This window comes from Doryrhamphus excisus, chromosome 5 (genome assembly GCF_030265055.1).
Source record: "Doryrhamphus excisus isolate RoL2022-K1 chromosome 5, RoL_Dexc_1.0, whole genome shotgun sequence".
In the NCBI taxonomy this organism is placed as follows: Eukaryota; Metazoa; Chordata; class Actinopteri; order Syngnathiformes; family Syngnathidae; genus Doryrhamphus; species Doryrhamphus excisus.
This window is the reverse complement of record NC_080470.1, coordinates 10,479,642-10,501,095: the sequence shown is the minus strand read 5'-3', so window position 1 is coordinate 10,501,095 and position 21,454 is coordinate 10,479,642. Positions and strand designations below refer to the sequence as shown.

Sequence of the window (21,454 nt, the reverse complement as noted above, 5' to 3'; positions counted from 1 at the left end):
GCACTCAGCAACAGCAGATATGACTTTATTTTCAATAAACCAAACAGACATCAATTCTTCACCGAGTCCCTCACCTCATTAATAACAATTTTTTATAGTAGTAAAATTTTACTATTTCTATCAAAAGTACAACTTTAATATTTTCATGATGATATACCTTGACTCTGGTATTATTTATTATTTTTAATACACACAAAAAACTAGAAAATGAAAAAAGTTCCTAGTGCAGGCATATCTCTCTCAGCTTTAGGATATACTAGCATATTATTTGTATGAACTTCGACCTTTGCTCTCCATTTTTTTATCTAAACTTTTCTTGTTTTTTTTGTGATATGACTAGGGATGTCCCATATATTGGCTTTGGCTTTTTTGCTGATATTGTCCAACACTCAATTTCCAACACCAATATCATCCAATACCGATATGTGTCACATGACATACAGTATCTCCTGTATGTGTTGTGAAGCTAATGGATACAGCATCAGGAATTAGTTTGTCAACATGGCTGTAAACAACATCGTAAAACATCTGTCAAATACTTGCCATTAGGCTTACTTTACTTAGGCTACATGGCTAATTTGTTTATTTATTTATTTATTTAATTTTTTTTTTACAATTATAAAGCTCATTGAAGAAAATCAAGTTTCATCATTTTCATGTAGGGCTAGCGCTCTTAGTTTTGTTTATTTAAGCACATTTTTACATTCCATGAGAGCAACATCCAGCATCAGTGTGATTCCCTGCCTTAAATATCGGTTTTCCGATATTTAAAATCCGATACCGATTTCGACCAATATCACATTTCTATGCTGAAATCGAGTTGGGACCGATCGAGTTGACCGAGCCTTTTCTGTGGTTGGCCCCAAGCTATGGAACTCTCTCCCCTCCCATGTAAAAAAAAGGCCCCCCCAACATCGAAAGCTTTAAGTCTCGTCTTAAAACCCACTTTTATTTGCTGGGTTTTAACTCGGAGTTAGTCGTTTGGTCCTGTGTCTTTTAGTTCTTTCTTTTTATTTTTATTGGTTTTATTTTTTATACTTTTATTGCTTTGCTTCTTGTTTTTAATATTTTATTATCTATTTTATTTTTTATTTGATCTTTTAGTTTTGGATTAAATTAAATTTGTAGCTTTATTTATTGTATTTTATTTTTACTTTTTATTTTACTAGTCTATGCAGCACTTTGGAAACTCTGTTTATAAAATGTGCTATATAAATAAAGTAGATTGGATTGGATAATTATCAGACATCCCTAATGTTGACTTTAATTTCCATAATAGTTTTACTTTATTCCTATAATATTATAACTTCTTCCAAAATCAAAAGTTCCAAAACGTACAGCAGTAACTTGATTTTGTTTGTTTCTCATATTACCATGCTACTTAAAGGTGACCTATTATGATAATTTTCAGCGCTTTTTGTATTGATTTGTGGACTCCTACAACAGCTACACACGATAACCCGCAGAAAAAGCTTTCTTGATCTTCCAGATTCCGCACCTCCTTCTGCACTCCTCCTGCTCCCGACCTCCTGTAGGTATGCCCATTCCGCTGTGATTGGTCACACTCCCAGGACTTCTGGATTTATCATCCTGTCCTGTCCACCTCTTGTCTCAACGTATAGTTGAGTATAGTATGTATGGATGATCGCTTGTACTTCTATATAAGTGTCAAGATCAATAAATTCATTCATTCGTTATTTAGTACAGGCAATCTGGATATATATAATCCCATATAAGGAAGTCATCGTTTAACATGAGAATGCCACATTGTAACTACATTTATAGGTCATAAAAGAGGAAAATACATAATAGGTCCCCTTTAAATGACACTTTCTTTCTCTTAATATTTTGACTTAATTACCGCTGTTGGACCGATCGAATTAAAAATACCTTAGTGTGACCTTGGGGAGGGTTTTTGCATACTGCTCTACATCATTATCAGCATCATCATCATTATGCTAACTACTCACAAAGTGAAGGTTTCGTTGTATTTCGGCGCCCAGCTGTTGTTCTTCGACTTGGTGGCATACTTCCTCTTCTTGTCGCTGAGATGAGGGCCGATGATGAAAACTTCCACAAACGGCCGGAATATTCCCTGCGTCTGCCACCTCAGGTCGTTGGCAGCGACCACTGTCACAGAGAGAGACAGAAGGGACGGCGAGGGGTGGGGAGGGAAAGATATGACTTTCTTCTCTGTTCTCCTTATAACAGTATAACCTTTTTCTTAATATTTAAACTTTATTCTCTAAAAATACATTCATTCATTCATTTTCTACCACTTATTCTCATGAGGGTCGCGGCCGTGCTGGAGCCTATCCCAGCTGTCTTTGGGCGAGAGGCGGGGTACACCCTGGACTGGTCACCAGCCAATCACAGGGCACATATAGACGAACAACCATTCATACTCACATTCATACCTATGGACAATTTGGAGTTACCAATTAACCTAGCATGCATGTTTTTTTTTTTTAATTGTCTCATTAAAGTACAACATTGCTTGAAGATTGAGTGTTTTCTGTATAGTAGAACTATTATTAATATAAAATTACCATTTAATTTGTGTACAAGTGCATATTTTCTTACAAAAGTTAACATCAATATACGTAGTACATCCATCCATTTTCTATACTGCTTATCCTCACTCAGGTCGCGGAGGTATGCTGGAGCCTATCACAGCTGACTTTGGGCGAGAGGTGAGGTACATCTTGCGCTGGTCGCCAGCAGTAATCAATATAAGTCAATATAGTAATTTTTTTTATTTAAAAATCACCATTTCATATTGGTAAAATATTTCTAGACCAGTCCAGAGTGTACCCCGCCTCTCGCCCAAAGACAGCTGGGATAGGCTCCAGCATCCCCCGCGACCCTCTTGAGGAAAAAGCGGTAGAAAATGAATGAATGAAAATATTTCTACTTCTCATAAATAAATGACAATATTATATTACAATTAGAATATATAAATAAATAATACACAAACATTTACATCTAATTTTGCATAAATGTAGACACCATTAATTTCAGGGCTATTGAGCACACTGGTGTATAAAAGCCACACCCACTAAAAAAAGGCCCACGTGTCCACATCATAACACAAGATATTTAGTACACAGAAAGATTATTATTCAGAAAAATTAACAAAAAACCCTTAATTTTTTCCAAAGAGAGACGAACAGTGTCTCATACCATGGCTAGGTAAACAGTGTCGTAATATCGCTAGTCAACAATAGCCTCCTCCTCCTGGGAACTAAAACCACTCAAGTTGTCTTGACAAGCATCAAAATTGAAAAGCCTCAGAATTCCTTCATCACACACTTTGTCAGTCTCCCCCTGGCTTTCGCTCTCTCTCTTTCCTTGTCACGCTTTGATGTCTGGGGTCAAATTAGCCATTTAGCTTGAGCAATCCTCTTCATTTAGTCCAGCCTCAACATTGTGCTGAGTTGTGTGCTCTCAGACAAAATGAAAGTAACTTTTTCCGATGCTGACACAAATACTTACATTTTACCCGTTTTTCTTTCACCTCTTCATTGTTCCCAATATCTGTGTTGACTGCTAGTGGATTTGTTGGGTGTCAAGTTAATTCATCCCAGCACAATGCCTGTCACTCACATACCAAACAACAATGTTGTCATCCTCTCTGTCGTTCATACTTAAAGTGTTCAGTGCAGTCAGACGGAATGCAACATGCGCTGCGTTTATTGTGAAATTTGGATGTTTGTTGTGGGTCTTTGAGTGCTTGACGACTGCAGTGTATGATGGGAAGACTTAGTTGGGTGTCAATGAAGTTCTTCCAAAGTTCAGAAGGTCCCTCGGTTCCATACAGTACATACTACTACCACGTTCCTTATTGGCTGTGGTGCTCCGTTTCACACACGGTCAAAGGACATAAGACAGAAGAAATGATCTTACCTTTCACGGTGACCTTGTGCTCCCCAGTGTTGGGGTGAGTGAAGATCTCCACATGGATTGACACTTCACCCACAGCATCGTCCACCCCAGAGCCTGGCGGAGGACAAGTCACACACACAGTTAGCAAATGACTCCTTATTTAGACAACCAAACACGAACACAAGCCTCACCGTGAACTCTGGTTCAAGTCTCCTCCTCCAAGTCTAATGTAAATTCAATGCAACTGTTATTAATGCATAGCGACATTTACATACATATGTTTTGTTATGGGAGGACTTTAAGAGAGTCACTGGGCTTCTTGTGCTTGTGTGCAGATTAGGACAAATAAAATGCTGCTATGAGTGGTACTTCTTCATTATTCAAATTTCCACTTCCCGCCTCCCACGTTACAACTTCACAATATTACCTTTTGTCGATCTGCACTATTAGAATGCAGTGATTAATATTCAACATTTGGGTTGCAATTTTAACACTGGCACCCACTCATAGATGCAAAGGAGTGTGTGTGATAGGATGCAGGTAAAGTTAAGTAGGAACTGGAGAGGGTCAAGTGAATGAAAGCCCTGCCCCTACAGCACAGGTAAGGTCAGGACATGCTCAGATGGATCCAGACATGTGGGCACACCGTAACGTTCCTCAGGGAAACCAAGACCACTCAACTCTGATTCTATTACATCTACATGGAATCCGACCTGTAAACAATTCCAGAAGGATATGGAAACAGATGGATATTAATTTGCAGTGTTTTAATTAGTGTCTTCATTCCATCAACAGGAGCTTTGTGGCGAATAGCAGCAGCCCGCCTTTACGTGCGCGTGTATGTGTGTTACAGTCGGCCGCCCACTAAACAAGGTGTCGGTGGGAGTGAGACGGCAGTGAGTGTTCCTGGCACGTTTTCTGCCTTTCAGCTCTCATCTCGTCTCTCTCCAGGGAGGATTATTGGATTGTGGCTCTCACTGCCAACTTCCAACAAGACGAAAGAGAGCAGCAGGCGTCCATCTGGACCAGTCTACTTGATGGAGAATGTTCATAAGAGATGACAAAGAAAGTTTTTTGGCTGGCGCGCAGGAAGGCTGTGCCAACAAAAGTTGCATTTTTTCTTTAAGATAATAAGATGTGATTATTTAAAGAATGATGGCAGACCATCAATATCCTGTTTTAGCAGAAACTCCGGAATTTTGTATGATTCCGCTTGACAACTATCAACACACACTAGTGATAAAAAGGCCAGTGTAGTCCATCCATACATTTTCTATTCCACTTATCCCCATGCATTCATACTTATGGACAATTTGGAGGCACCAATGAACTCCCACATTGGAATGTGGGAGTACCCGGATAAAACCCACGAACGGGGAGACCAATTTCCTGACTGTGTGGCCAACGCGCTAACCACTCATCCACCGTGTGGCCCCAGTGTAGTCATCAATGTCTTGTATTGTCTTAAACTTGATTCATTCATTTTCTACCGCTTTTCCTCACAAGGGTCGCGGGGGGTGCTGGAGCCTATCCCAGCTGTCTTCAGGCGAGAGGCGGGGTACACCCTGGACTGGTCGCCAGCCAATCACAGGGCACATATAGACAAACAACCATTCACACTCACATTCATACCTATGGACAATTTGGAGTCGCCAATTAACCTAGCATGTTTTTGGAATGTGGGAGGAAACCGGAGTACCCGGAGAAAACCCACGCATGCACGGGGAGAACATGCAAACTCCACACAGAGATGGCCGAGGGTGGAATTGAACCCTGGTCTCCTAGCTGTGATGTCTGCGCGCTAACCACTCGACCGCCGTGCCGCCCGTCTTAAACTTGATTTGTAGTTTAATTAATTTAGAACATTTTTATGCTTGAAAAAGCTTGATTTAGGCCAACAATGTGTAATATTTGATGGTAGATCGTAGTCAACCACAAAAAGGAAGGTGTCATCTGTGTGGCTGCCCCCCTTCCTTATTTTTAATATTTAGCATTTAATATTTTTAATCCAGGCCAAAGTGTTTATTTATCGCTTTCATTTGCCATTTATATGCATTTATAAACATTTTCATTGCTTTCTGCATGTAAAACTATAGCCTATATTAAAAGTCCTTTCAGTTCCAAAGAACTGTTCCAAAATTAAAACGTGAGGAATGAATGTGAACTATTCATATTTATACTGTGTGAACTACACTTTAAAATAGTTCACAAGAACTATGAACTTGCACAACATTGTAAGTAAATTCTCCATCCCTATCACTCGCCTACTGAAGTTGCCTAACATATTTTGCTCCCACCTATTGTGAGTATCTCTTCTTTTGACACTGGTCCAAAGTGACATAAATCAGACCACATTACCGCAGGGGAAGCTTGTGATTGGCTCAGCCGCAAAGAGACTGTTGTGAGGAGAGCCACCATCATATTCGTAACAAGCCTCAACAAAGCAAGCGGCCTGGATAGCTGGAAAATGCACAATGGACGGTGTCAACCAACCCTGTTGGCGCTGCTCACTTGCACACACCCACACACACACACGCAAATGCACACTCCGGTTCGGCCCTCGGGCCCTTAACAATGATGTCATGCTCCTCTACACTTTGATGCATTTCTATTGTTTGCTTTTGATGTCCGCGCATCATGCTTTAGTGTCTGCTCATACATACAGAAAAGGACGTATGTATCAGTGCAGCTCCATCCGTACAGACATCAGTGCATGCATGAATGCATAAAGTCCTCATGGGGGGAGTGCACTTAAAAAGACAGAGAAAGGCCCAAGTAGGAAAAAAGAGGGGGGAAGTATGTTCAGTTTATGCAGGCAGGGGGAGTTTTGGGATGCATGGAGGTGTTGGGTGTGAAGGTCTGGACGCTTCCTGGATGTCTCAAGAGTCTGAACCTGGGTGCAACGTACCCTTGTCTGGGTAAACATCCTCACTAGTGGTGAACCTCACCCCCTTGCCGCCAAACACTGACCCACAGATGGGGCAGGAGGACAGAGAAAGCAGAAGACAAGTCACAGAATGAAAAACATTTATGTGATTTAAAAGAGGGGGCGATACTGTTCTTGTTTTGTTGAATTCCTTCTGCAGCATGTAAAAGACACTATCCCGCTCCCCCTGCTTAAATTGTTTCTCAAGCAGAGGTGTTGGAGGACATTTTGTCAGCTGCAGACTGCCACAAACATGACGGCTGTTACGTGGCAGCCTGACAGTCAAAGGGGGGGCGGATGTGTGTCTTTTATTTGCAAAATAGGAGCTGGTGGGCTAGGTAAATCCTCTTAGGAGACTCAGCTGTAGCCTCCATATTTTTACAGAGGGAAACACTACACTTGAGTGACGTCTAGATCAGAGAATGAACATCTGTTATAGACAGAAAAAGTGGTTACCTTGTGCATTCTGTGACTGGACAAAGGTCTTAATAAGTTTATCTGTGGCCTGTGTGTAGAGGGACAGGGCATAATGGAGGGACTGCAGATCAGGACTTTTCTCCAGGAAAGTCTTCTTTAGACCGACACCACCGGCATGGAAATATTGCTAAAGGCAGACACAGACACAGGACGGCCAAAGAAGAGAAAATATTGACATTCATTTTAATGACCTTGCTTAGCATTTATCTTTATAAAACTTAAACTAAAACTGATTATTCATTTTATAATGTCTAGCGTTGAGGTCCAGTTCAGGTAATTTAGTGCCAAAACGTAATAGAGTCTGCACCAATCTGTGCGTCCCTACCTTGATGGTGTCCAGTGCCAGTTCAATGACGGCACACTGCTTGGGTGTGAGTGCTTTGGCCTCCTCACGAACCATGTGCTCCTGTGCAAGAAGTCAGGAAGTAGACAGCAGCAAAATTAGGGTCAAACTATGTAGTAATAATAATAATAATACATTTTATTTGTATAGTGCTTTTCAAAATACTCAAAGACACTTTACAGAAGAATGGAGTTGAATAAAGCAAGTAAACAGAATAGAAGACACACCAAAATTCAACATTCATTGGTTAATACACAGTTAAAACATGAGTAAAAGCGGGGCGGGGTACAGCAGTCAGATATAAAAAGTTAGACATTAAAAACAGATTTAAAGAGGTGGGTTTTTAGTTGTTTTTTTAAGGTGGGAAGGTCAGGGCAAGCACTGAGTGAAATACTTAAAAAGACAGGCTTACCATACCTTCAGTTTGGATAGCTGACCCAGCTCTTTGGCAGCGTTAAAGATGAGCTGAGTGCCCTGCGAGAAGACACAGAAAGGAAAAGGACAGGAGGACAAAGTTGTGTTAGCTATTTGTTGAAATTGTGATATTACGAGGCAGGGTCACATAGAGGACAGTGACATTTCCAACACGCACATACATAAACAGTCAGCTCCTTGCACAATGTCATTGCACTTTTTTTTTCTTCATGTGCTGTCAACATACAGTCAGTACAAAGAAAGGTTGACATGTACTTGTGTTCTTCAACACACACACAAACACACACACACACACACACACACACACACACACACACACACACACACACACACACACACACACACTTAGCAAGAGTGTGGCATAGGTACAAACATAGTCATTCTGCTATGTGAATAAATCACTACCTCCTGCCCTTGCTGCTCTTAAAGATCAACGTCTCCATCACATCTTGATTGCTTCATTTCAAATCCATTGTAGTGGTATATAAATGCAATATCATAATAAAAACTCTCCTTGTACAAATATTTATGTACCTAACTGTATGTCAATGTAAGGATGGCATCTAATATGGTGAATATTTTGTGAAAACAAGGTAGTGTAGGGTGGGAAAATAATCAATATTTCCACGGCTTTGTTTGAGTGGGGGGGCTGAGGGATAGAGACATAGACACGGAGAAGACATATAGAAGAGATAGACGAGACACATTGATCTGAAGGGGTTTAATCCTTACATCGCTGTGAGAAGCACTCTTCAGCCTCCCCTGGAAAGAGAGCACGAGGTTAAAACATAGAGCAGTAGTCGTTATACGTAGTTGTAGCCATTTGCCATTTCATTCTCAATGGCTAGATGCCTTCAACCGTCAGAAATGCCCGAAAACACAGTACAGATATACCAATTCTTATTAGTCTTAAAGGGGACAAACTGGTTCATGTCCCAAGACTTGAACTCGGGATCGAGGCTGGAGTGATAACCATTACAGTATGGAATCTGCCATGTCTCACAGCTTGTGTCCTATAGGAAGGACACAAACGAAGCTTTAAAAAGGATCTGCAAACGGTGCTTTTGACTTTTGGCTTTTTGCCTAAATGGGCTACAGAAGCAATAAAAAACAGGGAGTTAAAAAGTACATGTTTGATGGTGACACAGTCAGTAATGTTTAAGTCAAAAAGGCGGGACTTGCTTTCATGTGTAATATAAACCTTGCTATGTACGCGTGATGTAAAATTGTGTTCAGTCTCCCCACACTGAAGTAGGACAACGTCACTTTTGGGGTTTTTAGTTCATGTTTTACCAGTAACCCCCATAATGTCCTCCAAGCATGAGTCAGATTCTTCTGTTGGTAGCGCATCAACAAAAGGTCAGGTGAAAGTGACAACAAATCAATTTAGACTACAAAAAATGCTCTGTAAGTATCAACATTGGCTCCATGCCCGACTCAAGCTGCTCAAACATCATCAAGGGTGAAGATGGTATCTTTAAACATGTGAAAGGATCTGTTCCGATGTAATGGAGGGTGATAACTACACAGTGCAGTGATCTCAGTATTGAGAGTTGCTTTTCCCAGTAAGTATGGAGTTGTGATCTCCTTTTTATTACTGTCATTTCATATTTTTATGACTGCATTTCATATGTCCTTCATGTGTTCTGTGTAATTTAGGTATAAGTTCGGACTTGTACTAAACTCAGCTGACATCACAGTTGTAGGACTGGAACTTGTTTAGAGACCGAGGACATCCATCATCATTTCTATTTTGGCCAACGAAAAAAAACCCAAAACAAACCTACATATATTTATTGTTGAAACAATTTCTTCATGTTTGTGTCTATATGTGCCCTGTGATTGGCTGGCGACCAGTCCAGGGTGTACCCTGCCTCTTGCCCGAAGACAGCTGGGATAGGCTCAAGCATACCCGCGACCTTAGTGAGGATAAGCAGTATAGAAAATTAATGGATGGATGGAACAATTTCTTCCTTGAAACAAGATAATATAATGTAAATTGTTAATTTTACTGATTACTGAAAAAACCATGTACATCATTACCTAGTTTTCTGCCCAACACATCCAATACACCTTCTTTAACCATGGACAAACCTCAACAATCTCTTACAATCAAGCCAACATGAGACCAGCATTTACAGTCACCCTCGTGAACAACAGAACATGAAACCAAACCAGGACAGACCAACATGAAAGGTCTTCAGAGAGACAAACATCACAGTACAGCGTAGTACAATTTACTGAGAGAAGATTGCAGTGTTGAAGAGAGATCAGATGCAAGCAACAAACCCACAGTGGGGGACTTGGAAGGTGGGGGGGGGGGCACAGTTCAAACAGGTGAGAAAAGTGTGAAGGAAAGGTGGCAGAAGAAAGGTCAGGGAACAAGACACTAAGAAGATACGGCACCGAGGAGGGCTCACATTCCCCCTCCCCAGCACCGAGGGTCCCAGTGCAAAGGAAAATGGACAAGGCTACATCAGGCACTAGCCAAGAGTGCCACTTCCTGTTTGAGGGCCAGGCTCAGGAACAGGAGACAGGGGGATGACGGCAGCAATTGGTAGAAATTGGTTTAGAGGAGGGGGCGGGCCTATCACAACCAGAAATGCACCATGCTTGTCAAAAGACAAGAGTTGAAGGAGAGAAGAGGACAGAAGAACAGTGTTAATCTTTATGTACGGGGAAATTAGGATGCAAATGCAGTTCTGTGTCTGAGTAGCAAACTAGCTAACTGCGTGAGCTGCATGCTAACCGCCAACTAACAATAGAAACAGCTAAATTAATTTTCGGTTCAAGGAGTAGGTCGAGAAGAAGGACAACGACAGGAGAAATATGTTTTAATAATGATAGAATTATTCTGAAAAATTGATGTGTGCATGTATGAAAATGTTAAAAAATAAGTATATTCTGTATAATATGTCCAAAGAGTTAAAGGAAAACTGCACTTTTTTAAAAATGTTGCCATCACCATCATCATCCACAATCCTTATATGAGACAGGAACACTCTTTCTCATTCCTGTGCATTCTAAAGATATACAAACAGCTAAAAAGAGACAGCTAATTACTGCATATAATGGGACACACCTGTGCTGCTACACCTCCAAAAACCCCCAACAAGGTTTTATATACATGCTGTAATCATGCAGTAAAATGTGTTGCCGTATTTCGGTCTTGTGAAGCATTACCGGAATTTCCTTTCTGGGCGCACTGATTTCACATCGCAACAGGTATGGCGAAGTGTTAATACACCTGTCATGTAGTTCCATCCATAAATAATGTTGCAATAGCTTGGTTATATGCACTACACATTATATGCAAATGGAGTGTTGTTGGTGCTTTTAAAAACTTTTTTAAAGGCCTTATAGGTGGATTACGTCTTTTTACCTCTTTTTATATCTTTAGAACGCACAGAAAAAACATACAGGTTCATGTCTCACATAAGGATTCTGCATGATGGCCAAAATTCTCATAGAATGTGCAATTTTCCTTTAAGATATGTATTCCACTTTGTCACCTATAACTATTATATGTGTCCTTTTATATTTTTGTATGCAGACACCCTGGAATTACAGGGACAATTCAGTAACTTTTAGTAATAACATCTAAAATTACAAAACAAATATATACATTTTTGCCATTTTTGGTAGATATTGGATTGATATCAAGGACACAACATTTTTAATTATGCAGGAGGTGACTACAGGTGTACAATTTGGTGCTGATTTGTCGATTAATCATTTAATAATAATTAAAACATGAAAAAACAAAGCCCTTTTTGCAGACCAGACCATCGTCACTGTCTTGTCTGTGCATTTTTTCCACAGTTTTTGTTACTATTGGGGGGAATTAACACTGGAAGAAGAGAGAAGGCATGGGAGGCTGGTGAAAGTGAGATGCAGGGTCAAAAAACTACAAAAATGAAATAAAAGAGGGAAGATCACAGCCACATATAGCAGAGAACCAAACCACCGCAAACGGACAGACAGACACACACGCAGGAGTGCTGTACTTACAATCATCTGTGGAGGGAGCGGTGGGAGCAGAATGTAATAGTAATCACAACAACCAGAAAGAAGGGTCAGTCAAGCTGCAAAGAGCCCCACATCAATCACAAAAAAAATCACCCCCAAAATCCTGGCTTTAAAACTGGAGGGAACCAATTGACTCCACTGTCTGGACTATAAGAACCAGCAACTTACAGCTTGAATTCTTACCCTCTTATCACTGATATGAGGCTCTTCCATTGATATCCAAACACAAAAAGAGCACACATATATCAAATAAAACAAAAAAAAACAACTACAGTCTGCTTTCCAAAATGTATGCTACTTTTCGGAAGAGGGCCACATTCTTTTGGGACAAAACTGGCTGACATAGTGGAGAGCAGACCAGAGCTGGTGTAATGATATGATGCACTTTGGAATATAATATGTGTGGGTTGAGCGCAGGCTGCAACACACTGAAGATGCCTTTGTTCCTCCTTATGTACACTGTGCCCCCGTTTGATGCCAACTTTGCAGCTGGAGATGTGTGTGTGTGGATTCATGGCATAGGTTTCATGCTTATTTTAAACAAAGCAGACCCTCTGGATGTGATTGTATGACTATGACTTACAGGACATATTGGCTTATTGCCCGCATTAATGCGTCTCTGCACAGCTCTTGTTTATGCATGCCTTGATCAATACACTCACCGTTTGATCTGTAAGTGGCGGAAGAACGATCGTCTTCTCCATGGTATTCATGACCAGCTTCCACAACTCCTTCAGTACACGCTTCAGCACCGTCTTCTCACAGATCTTTGCAAACAGAGTCAGGCTGGCAGAAACAAATCTTATCTCAATGTGGTATCTCATTAGATCACAACTCCTGCAGTGGACTATGAGTGTAACCGTGGATTAAGATGCAGATAAACATATGGAATGACTCACTTGCTGTCCAGGAATTCCATGATGGGCTGCAGGACGTTGTCAGCATCCTGGGCAACACTGCTGGCATTTCCTACATTTGACGTTCCTTTCACCTGAGCTAAGATATCGCCCATCTGCTTCACATTCTCCTCAATATGAGGCTGGAAACTAAAAAAAATAAAAAATTCAGATGAGACATGTGAATGAATGTAGACATATGTGAATATGTGAGCACGTCTCCCTGAGTACCTGACTGAGAAGACCCTACTAAGGTCATCCATAACGTTGTTAAGTTTAACCTGCAAGTCCTTCAGGATATCGCTGGCCTCCACGCACAGCTGAACATAAAAAATGGCACACAAAAATGAAATACACACGTTTGTCATAGTCCAAATACTAGTAGATCTAACTGTATGCACCAACAGTACAAAGATGGACTCACATCCTTTCCCCCCATGGCCTCAAACATCTTCTCTAGCTGAACCCTCAACTGTTGGATGTTGTTGATAAGGATGCAGGGCTAAAGAACAAAAGATGACACTTTTTAATAACAGCATGATGTCACACACAAACACAACACACAGAGTGTATATAGCCACTCACCACTTTCTCCATCGTGACATAGTTGGCAAACAACTTGGAGATGATGTCAGCATACGACAGGAGCACGTTGCTGATGGTCTGAAGAGGGACACAAGAGGAATAACTAAAGCGGTGACCATGGTGTACCTCAAGGCTCACTACTGGGGCCAGTCAAGACAATTTTAAACTTTACCTTTGCAAATCGTTTCATATAGTGTCCAACAATCTGTGGATCCGGACACTCTAGTTTCCTGATGATTTCAAAGCTCTGATTGAGCTGGGAAAACACGTCCACCACGGAACATGAGAAGAGGGCATGCTCTGATGTGACCTGGAACTGTGGGGTGGAAAAGGCGAGTAAAGACATTAGAAACAAAGACTGGCCAAAATATGCTCACAAATTAATAAGGAGCAACTGGGATTTTAAACTTTTATTTAGATTTTGCCACTTTTATCTCGGAAGCAGTCCAAAAATTTGTAGACCACTGTAATTATATCAATAATTATAATTCACTTATTTGCAACGTTGCATCCAGTCCATTCATTTTCAATGAAACCTGCACGACAAGGCAATTATTGTGAGTCACGGTCCAGCCAGGCGACACACAATATTTAAATGTGTTAGATTTTGTGCACACGCTGGCATGCGGCACAATCCCAGAAAGTTTAAAAATGTTCAACTTTTCATCTCTGTTGCTCAGACAAGGACCAATCAGCAGTTTTTTGGACCGACTGCTTGGCAGTGCTGCCTAAACTTGGGGAAAAAAAAATAATACATACCCTGTCAGATTTCCCAGAGCTATTTGACATTTCTAAAAAAAAACGATATAAACAAAAAAGCAGCGCCATGGGATCTTGTTGGCGCCTGAGTAAACATGCATTATCCGTAACGCATTATAACGAGTATCCAGGAATAGCATTTTTGCAGATTAGCAGTATGACGAGTTCAGGTGTCAATTATTCGTATCCTCATTGTTTTTGTATACTGTTCTGTAGTTGTTAGGAATAAAGTTTATAAAAAGAAACCCTCCTTAAGTAATGTATTCATTCTTCACGCTCGGTGATTGGCCAGTCACACACAGCGACCGCCCGTGCAGCCAGCAAGTATGTCTGTATTGTGTCTGTGTATGCGGTGGTCCCAAGCCGCAGTACTTCCAAGTGTGTGCTGTCTACTTGCAAAAACGTGTGCAAAGTTTGGGGAGCCTCAGTGTGTCGCACTTTTAGTGAAGGAGGAACTTTGGCTGTGTGCAGGCAAGCCGTCGCTTGTGGAGCCTATGTTGTTTGATGCATCGTGGCAGGAAAGACTCTGTGATGTGCTGTAAGTGCTATCCCACTCATTTGCTAAAAAATCTTTTTTTTGTTCATATGCAGGACTGCACGGCGGATGAGTGGTTAGCGCGCAGGCCTCACAGCTAGGAGACCCGATTTCAATTCCACCCTCAGCTATCTCTGTGTGGAGTTTGCATGTTCTCCCCGTGCATGCGTGGGTTTTCTCCGGGTACTCCAGTTTCCTCCCACATTCCAAAAACATGCTAGGTTAATTGGTGACTCCAAATTGTCCATAGGTATGAATGTGAGTGTGAATGGTTGTTTGTCTATATGTGCCCTATGATTGGCTGACGACCAGTCCAGGGTGTACCTTGCCTCTCGCCTGAAGACAGCTGGGATAGGCTCTAGCACCCCTCACGACTCTTGTGAGAGTAAGCGGTCGAAAATGAATGAATGAATGTTTGTATGCATTGTAACTCTTCTCTGAATAAATCAAACTGTGAAATCCTCACAAGAGCCTTGTCACAGAAGCACACCTCAACCAGGTTTGTGTGACAGCCAATCAAAACCGTGGAAGACTCATAATTTGCTCTGGACGTGAGCATGTTGCTTATCAGTGTAGCTAGCCGCAGCCACTCGTCGCTTCCGGTCTGCAAAATTTGCTCTGCGTTGGCGATGAGTTTCACCAATCGTGGTCGTTTGTCAACTCCCGTGTGTGAACCCATTAGTCCCCATTATGGTAATACATGATGCTCTTTAGTAAATGTGGGTCACAGGATGGAAAGTTTGGAAAACATTGTCTTACACTAGGTAGTTACACCCCCTGTAGCCTTATACTGTATCACAACTGGATGCTATTTAGTATCTATTTCTGCTCGGTACCTCTCCAGGGTGTATTAATAATGAGGAATGGACAGTTTTCATGCTGTGAAATCTCTGGGATGAGGCCTTTAATCCACAGCATTTCACAGTTCCTAATAAGTACCCTCCTTTAAACAACTCCCAAACACATCATTTTGAAGGTTACAGGAACACTACACATTGATGTGTCTGTGCTATTAATGTTGAGGAGCCTTTGAAGAAGGAAGGGGAGAGACAGCGGGAAGTGCGTTTGAAGGGAGTGAGTAATAGCTAGTTAGTGAGGCTATCTTAAAGAAATCCCAAAGTGAGAGATGACAGTGTTTCTGCATGAACAAGAATTCTGCAATCCCTATGAAAAAGGTGTTTACCCCATCTTTCTTGTCTCTCTCCAAAGCACCGTGCAGAAAGTCCCGAGATACTTCCTCGTTTTCATCCAGCCACTGGATCACAAAAGGCTCAAACCACCTATAGGGTTTTGAAATACATTTTTTTTGCAGATTTGTATATTTACCACAACATTTTTGATTTCTAGTGCTGCAGGCTGCAACTCACGCAGGATATTCAGGCACTCTGCTCTTGAAGAAAGGCAGGTCTTTGCAGTACTCGTTGTAAAGCCACTTGACCTTGAAGTGCAGGTTCATGTAATCGGCACTCTTGCACAAGCGATTTTTCTCATGCTCTAAGAAGAAAATGACAGCAGGCGATAAATAATGGCTTAAATTTCTTCCTTGTCATCTTGCAAGTATAACATACATATATTCAGGATGATTTTTAATATATTCATTAATATTATGAAGCATATGAAGCATATGCAGTATTGTATCAGATGATATTCTGCTGGAGTTGGTGTTCTCAGATCCTGTCATCAACTTTTTAAGTTAGGTCTAAAATCACAGTGGAGTAATTTGGGATGATGTCAGCAGAATGAAATAACACATCATATATTAACACTCACAAATTAAGGCATTAGTATTCCTGTTTTTAATGGCCATTAATGGTTTCAAACAGCAGTATTACTACAAAGAACAGAAGCTCAGTACTGTTTGTGTTAGCTCACCTTCCATAGCATATTTCATATCCTGGGCAAACAGATTCCACATCACTTCAGCACTGATTTTACCCACATTGAGTTCCTGGGGGAACCTATATGGTGAAAACACATATAAAAGCATGAATGGGGGGCAAATATAGATTGAAATAAAAGGAATATTTGATAAATACATACTGGTTCAGACAGGGAGTGTAGGAGTTCTTGTCTTCCTCAATAATGGAGACAATAAGGGTGATGAGTTTGGACCAGAAGTCCAGGTTCTTGATGCTGGGTCCCTGCTCTTCTGGAGGGACTGTACCCTGCTTAGCCTGGAAAAAAAGAGAAAGAGTGAATCATACAGATGCAGTTTGATGAGCGTTTAAATGTGTGTCATTTTGAATTATAATACATATGAATGCATGCCGTCATGGTCAGACTATAAAGTCATTTTGTCATGAACAGACGAGGCAATGTTATTTGCTAGGATGCCCCCAAGCACATATTAAAGTCACCCACGTCAACAATAAAACACTGCTTACTGGGTCTGTCTGATACTCGCGGCTGTAGAGCTCATGGCAGTTGTTAAAGATGTACTCATAAGTGGAGTTGAGACAGGCTTTCACGCAATCCTTCACCACCTGGCTCGCTCTGGGAGGAGACTGGAGCTCTTGGACCTGACAGAAAGCCTTTCAGTTCTCACACACACACAGAGATGATATGAAATGTCTTTGCAAGAAGATGAATGAGGGAGAGGCGTCACCTTCATCCTAAAGAAGGTAATACTGGTAAGTAGGTCCACCGTGGACTTTAGGTCCTGCAGTCGTTCAGGGCTGCTGGCTGGGAAGTTGTTCTGCAGGCACAAAAAAAGCAAACTGCTGGGTCATGTCCCATTACTTTTGTTCTGTGAGACAAATCTCCCCTTACAATGACCCCTCTTGAGAACAATAAATCCATCCAGTTGAGCAAACAAGTGGATAGAGAGCAATCTTACTCGGTACATGGAGAGGTCGATCCTCAGGGAGTTGTGGAGCTGATCAAGCAGCTTGACAAATCGTTCTTTCTGTGGAGATTAGAAAGTGGAAAATAGGAAATCAGCAAACATCCATCAAACACTACAAATCAATTTCACAGTTATAATGATGGATTGCAAATTATAATAAGACATTATATATCATAAAGCTGTATTGCACTACATTTTGAGTGGTATGCCTGTCTCATTAATAATCTCATTAATATCTCACAGTGTCAAATTTTGTTAAAAATTGAGCTTTTTCAGATGTTGTACCTAATGTTCTGGACAGTGAGTGTTCCCTTCATAGATATTAAGTGAAGAAAGACCACCGAGACTCACCCCAAAGTTGGATGCAGCAAAGCGGTCTGAGGCAGAGACGTTGTTAGTAGCCTGGGTGGTGTGAGCGTAGTAGGCGTTGATGTTAGCCAGCAGGGTGCTCATGACAGCAGGCACGCCCGGGCACATGTACTTAGATGACAAGCAGGCAAAGTGACTGCAAAAAAAAAAAAAAAAAGAGGCATGTGCATACAGTGTGTGCTCTTGCACCCAAAGCGCTCTTTTATAAGTAGAAACATACGTCATGGCCTGGTAGATAGACTCCACTCCATAACGCATTGCAAACTCATCAACGATCTCCTGAGGTGTCTCTTCATAGTATACTTTCCACGCATCATCCCCTTTAGCATCGGGGATCTTCACCACACCGTTGTTCTGGATGTCTGTCACAAAGTGGAAGAGGTTCTACAGGAAGGAAAGAGAAGTCATGCTAAATCACTGACAGCATAACACTGGACTTCAGCCAAGGTCATCACATTGACAGCCCGTCAATAGCAGCTGTAACTCCAATTTTAGCTGGTAGTTCAATTAAATTATCAGCAGAGAGATGTAAAAATGAACACTGGCTATTTGGGCCACTCTTATGCCAAGATAGCACTGTATATGACAATAAAAACAATACCTGTAATCCAGTAGATACAAATAACTTTGGTCTTGCTACAAGAGTCATCTGCCAGGGCTTTTAAGCTAACTTTACCAATCTAAATACTCTTTTCTTTCTCCTTTTCCCATCATTCATTCATTCATTTTCTACCGCTTATCCTCACAAGGGTCGCCGGGGTGCTGGAGCCTATCCCAGCTGTCTTGGGGCGAGAGGCGGGGTACACCCTGGACTGGCCGCCAGCCAATCACAGGGCACCTATAGACAAACAACCATTCACACTCACATTCATACAATTTGGAGTGGCCAATTAACCTAGCATGTTTTTGGAATGTGAGAGGAAACCGGAGTACCCGGAGAAAACCCACGCATGCACTGGGAGAACATGCAAACTCCACACAGAGATGGTCGAGGGTGGAATTGAACCCTGGTCTCCTAGCTGTGAGGTCTGCCGTGCAGCCCCTTTTCCCATCAATATATACGTATATTCCAGCTTGGGGCTACAGTTGCCGTGCTTCAATCAAACTACGGTGTGGGCCGAGGGTCAAACAGGAGGAGCGCATGTCAAAAAAAATTGCCGCTGTTAAAGGAAACTTCCGTCATTAACGCGTTAACTTTGACAGCCCTAGTTGTAATTAATATATCTCTCAAGGGTTCTCAACATCGATATGATACCACCTCTGACCAATCTGCAGATAGGCCACCGTCTTGGCACGCCCCCTGGATGACAGGGTGGCCCCGAGGATACCGCAGCATCTTTAAGCGGGGTCCATCAGGGGTACATTGCTCTTTCGGTTGCTTCGGTGTTTGACCCAGTAGGTACCATTAGAAACACTTTTAAACTGAATTAAAGTATCAAGGCTAGATTTTGTCCAACACACTTCCAGTACACTGTATTGGATATTTGAGACTTATTTGTTGAAAAATAGTCCTTTCAAGGTTTCATTGTGCTTTGGACAAACAACATAAATAAATTAATTATTAAACTCCATAAGGAGACCAACACAAAGCAGATCCTTGCCTGTGAGGCCATGAAGTATTATGCTGTGTTAAAACATTGTAAATTCACCGTGCGGTATACGACTACTTAGACACCGCAATGATAACAGTCGTCGTTTCTTGTTTAAGATTCAGCTGATATCCTGCACTGAGTAATTAGCTGAGTAATGACTCCATTCCGGGCAGCGAATTGTCTACAATCAATCAGCTGAGTTTTCCACAGCGGGAAGGAAATGTCTTTTAGCTGGATGCTGTCAAGATGTGCCCTTTATCTCACTTGATCAAAGAGATCTCTCAAGTGAAGTGCATTTAGAAGAGGATCCATCACAGTGGTGATCATTAGTAAGGAGCGGTACCCGATGAATAGACCCTTGTGGTGGTGTAGTACCATCCATCCATTTTCTATATGTCTTTTCCTGTTTTCAGGATCACAACAGGGGGGCTGTACACTTGGCAACTATACTGAAAAATACAAACTGATGATCTTACTTCATGCAAACAGGTATATTGAACGTGGTATGGCGCAACCGTCTCTTCGCCCTTAATCTCTACATTGATGTGCATCCTGATGGCCCCTGACACGGCTGATTTGTCCGTGCGCTTGTCTGAGGAGAGCAGAAGACAAATACAGGGGTGTTAGAAGTCAGTGGTAACCTGAAAGACATAATGCAGTAAAACTCACCCAGGTTGTACCACACGTCCATCTCTCCACTCAGAGTGCGGACCTCAATGATGGTTTGGCCCAAGAAGTCATCAGACTCCCGCTTGAATTTCTGCTTCACGCGGGACTTGATGTCGTCGTCCTCATCCCAAACTCGCACCTTGATCCGGTCAGAGGAGTTGTGGCATTCGCTACACAAACACGATTAAAGAGTTACACCAAGTTTAGCAATATTACATTCATGTAAAAGATACACAAGTTTTAAGTGAAGACCTACAAATTGAATGTCTCCTCCCAAACGGGATTGAGGTTGCCATAGATGGTTTTGGTCCTCTTTTTGGTCTTTCCAACCTGAACGGTGACATAAGGATCACTGGATCCAGTTTTATCCTTGGCTTGTAAACCTTGTGCACATAACACTAGAAGAAGGAATAAGAAAAGTCAGTTGTGTGCGTGTGTGCGTTATGCCACAGAGGTGACCACCTTTATTATTCCGATCCTCCCACTCACCTGTGATGCTGATCTTAGCCGACCATTTGGAGGTGCCGTCGAGCACGCTCTGTTTGATCTGCTTCATCTGTGTGCCGTGGGTGGCCTTGGGGACAGAGAAAACCTCCTGAATGAGCTCAAAGATCTCAGGTTTGTTCCTCTCGCGGATCTTCATGCGGTCTTTGAGGACCATGATTATGTTCTGAGTTCGGTCCTCAGCGCCGTGTTTGGAGCTCTTCTCTGCGGCTCCTGGTCAGTGGGAGAAATAATATTACATTTATAATACACTGGGATATGAAAGAGATGTGATAAAAGTACAGGTTACATTGATAGGTACACCAATACTAGACTTGGGCACTGCTGTTCCTCTCCAGTCCTGCAGGTGGCGGTAATAAACATTACAAAGCAGGTGCCAAAAACTCAAAATTGTGACAGCAGGTGAACCTAATGTTGTGACCAGCGAGTGCATTAAACTGCACGGTGAAGTACATTACAGAGAGCAAGGAGAGGCAAACAAATGAAAACATATTTCATGAGTGGCACCTTTGCAGAGCTATAAAATGCTGAGTAGCAGAGGAAGATGACAGCAAAAAGATGAATAGATTTTAATATCCTCCCAAGAAGAGAAACAATAAAAATGA

The 21,454-nt window shown here is 41.7% G+C and overlaps 1 protein-coding gene across 1 annotated transcript in view; it reads right to left on the bottom strand.

Moving 5' to 3' along the window:
* Nucleotides 1–21,454, bottom strand: part of unc13a (unc-13 homolog A (C. elegans)) — a 49,990-nt gene that overhangs the window by 4,986 nt on the left and 23,550 nt on the right. The window contains exons 17-41 of the mRNA XM_058074091.1: nt 20,835–21,062; nt 20,602–20,743; nt 20,346–20,515; nt 20,153–20,268; nt 18,305–18,468; nt 18,067–18,220; nt 17,707–17,775; nt 17,476–17,565; nt 17,255–17,389; nt 16,911–17,044; nt 16,743–16,828; nt 16,238–16,364; nt 16,054–16,150; nt 13,749–13,892; nt 13,577–13,654; nt 13,416–13,493; nt 13,223–13,311; nt 12,995–13,141; nt 12,758–12,881; nt 8,049–8,105; nt 7,614–7,694; nt 7,268–7,415; nt 6,794–6,850; nt 3,907–3,999; nt 1,971–2,130 (exon numbers count right to left, since the gene is read on the bottom strand). Of these exons, the coding sequence (XP_057930074.1) occupies nt 1,971–2,130; nt 3,907–3,999; nt 6,794–6,850; nt 7,268–7,415; nt 7,614–7,694; nt 8,049–8,105; nt 12,758–12,881; nt 12,995–13,141; nt 13,223–13,311; nt 13,416–13,493; nt 13,577–13,654; nt 13,749–13,892; nt 16,054–16,150; nt 16,238–16,364; nt 16,743–16,828; nt 16,911–17,044; nt 17,255–17,389; nt 17,476–17,565; nt 17,707–17,775; nt 18,067–18,220; nt 18,305–18,468; nt 20,153–20,268; nt 20,346–20,515; nt 20,602–20,743; nt 20,835–21,062 (2,968 nt within the window). The remainder of the gene's footprint in view (nt 1–1,970; nt 2,131–3,906; nt 4,000–6,793; nt 6,851–7,267; nt 7,416–7,613; nt 7,695–8,048; nt 8,106–12,757; nt 12,882–12,994; nt 13,142–13,222; nt 13,312–13,415; nt 13,494–13,576; nt 13,655–13,748; nt 13,893–16,053; nt 16,151–16,237; nt 16,365–16,742; nt 16,829–16,910; nt 17,045–17,254; nt 17,390–17,475; nt 17,566–17,706; nt 17,776–18,066; nt 18,221–18,304; nt 18,469–20,152; nt 20,269–20,345; nt 20,516–20,601; nt 20,744–20,834; nt 21,063–21,454) is intronic.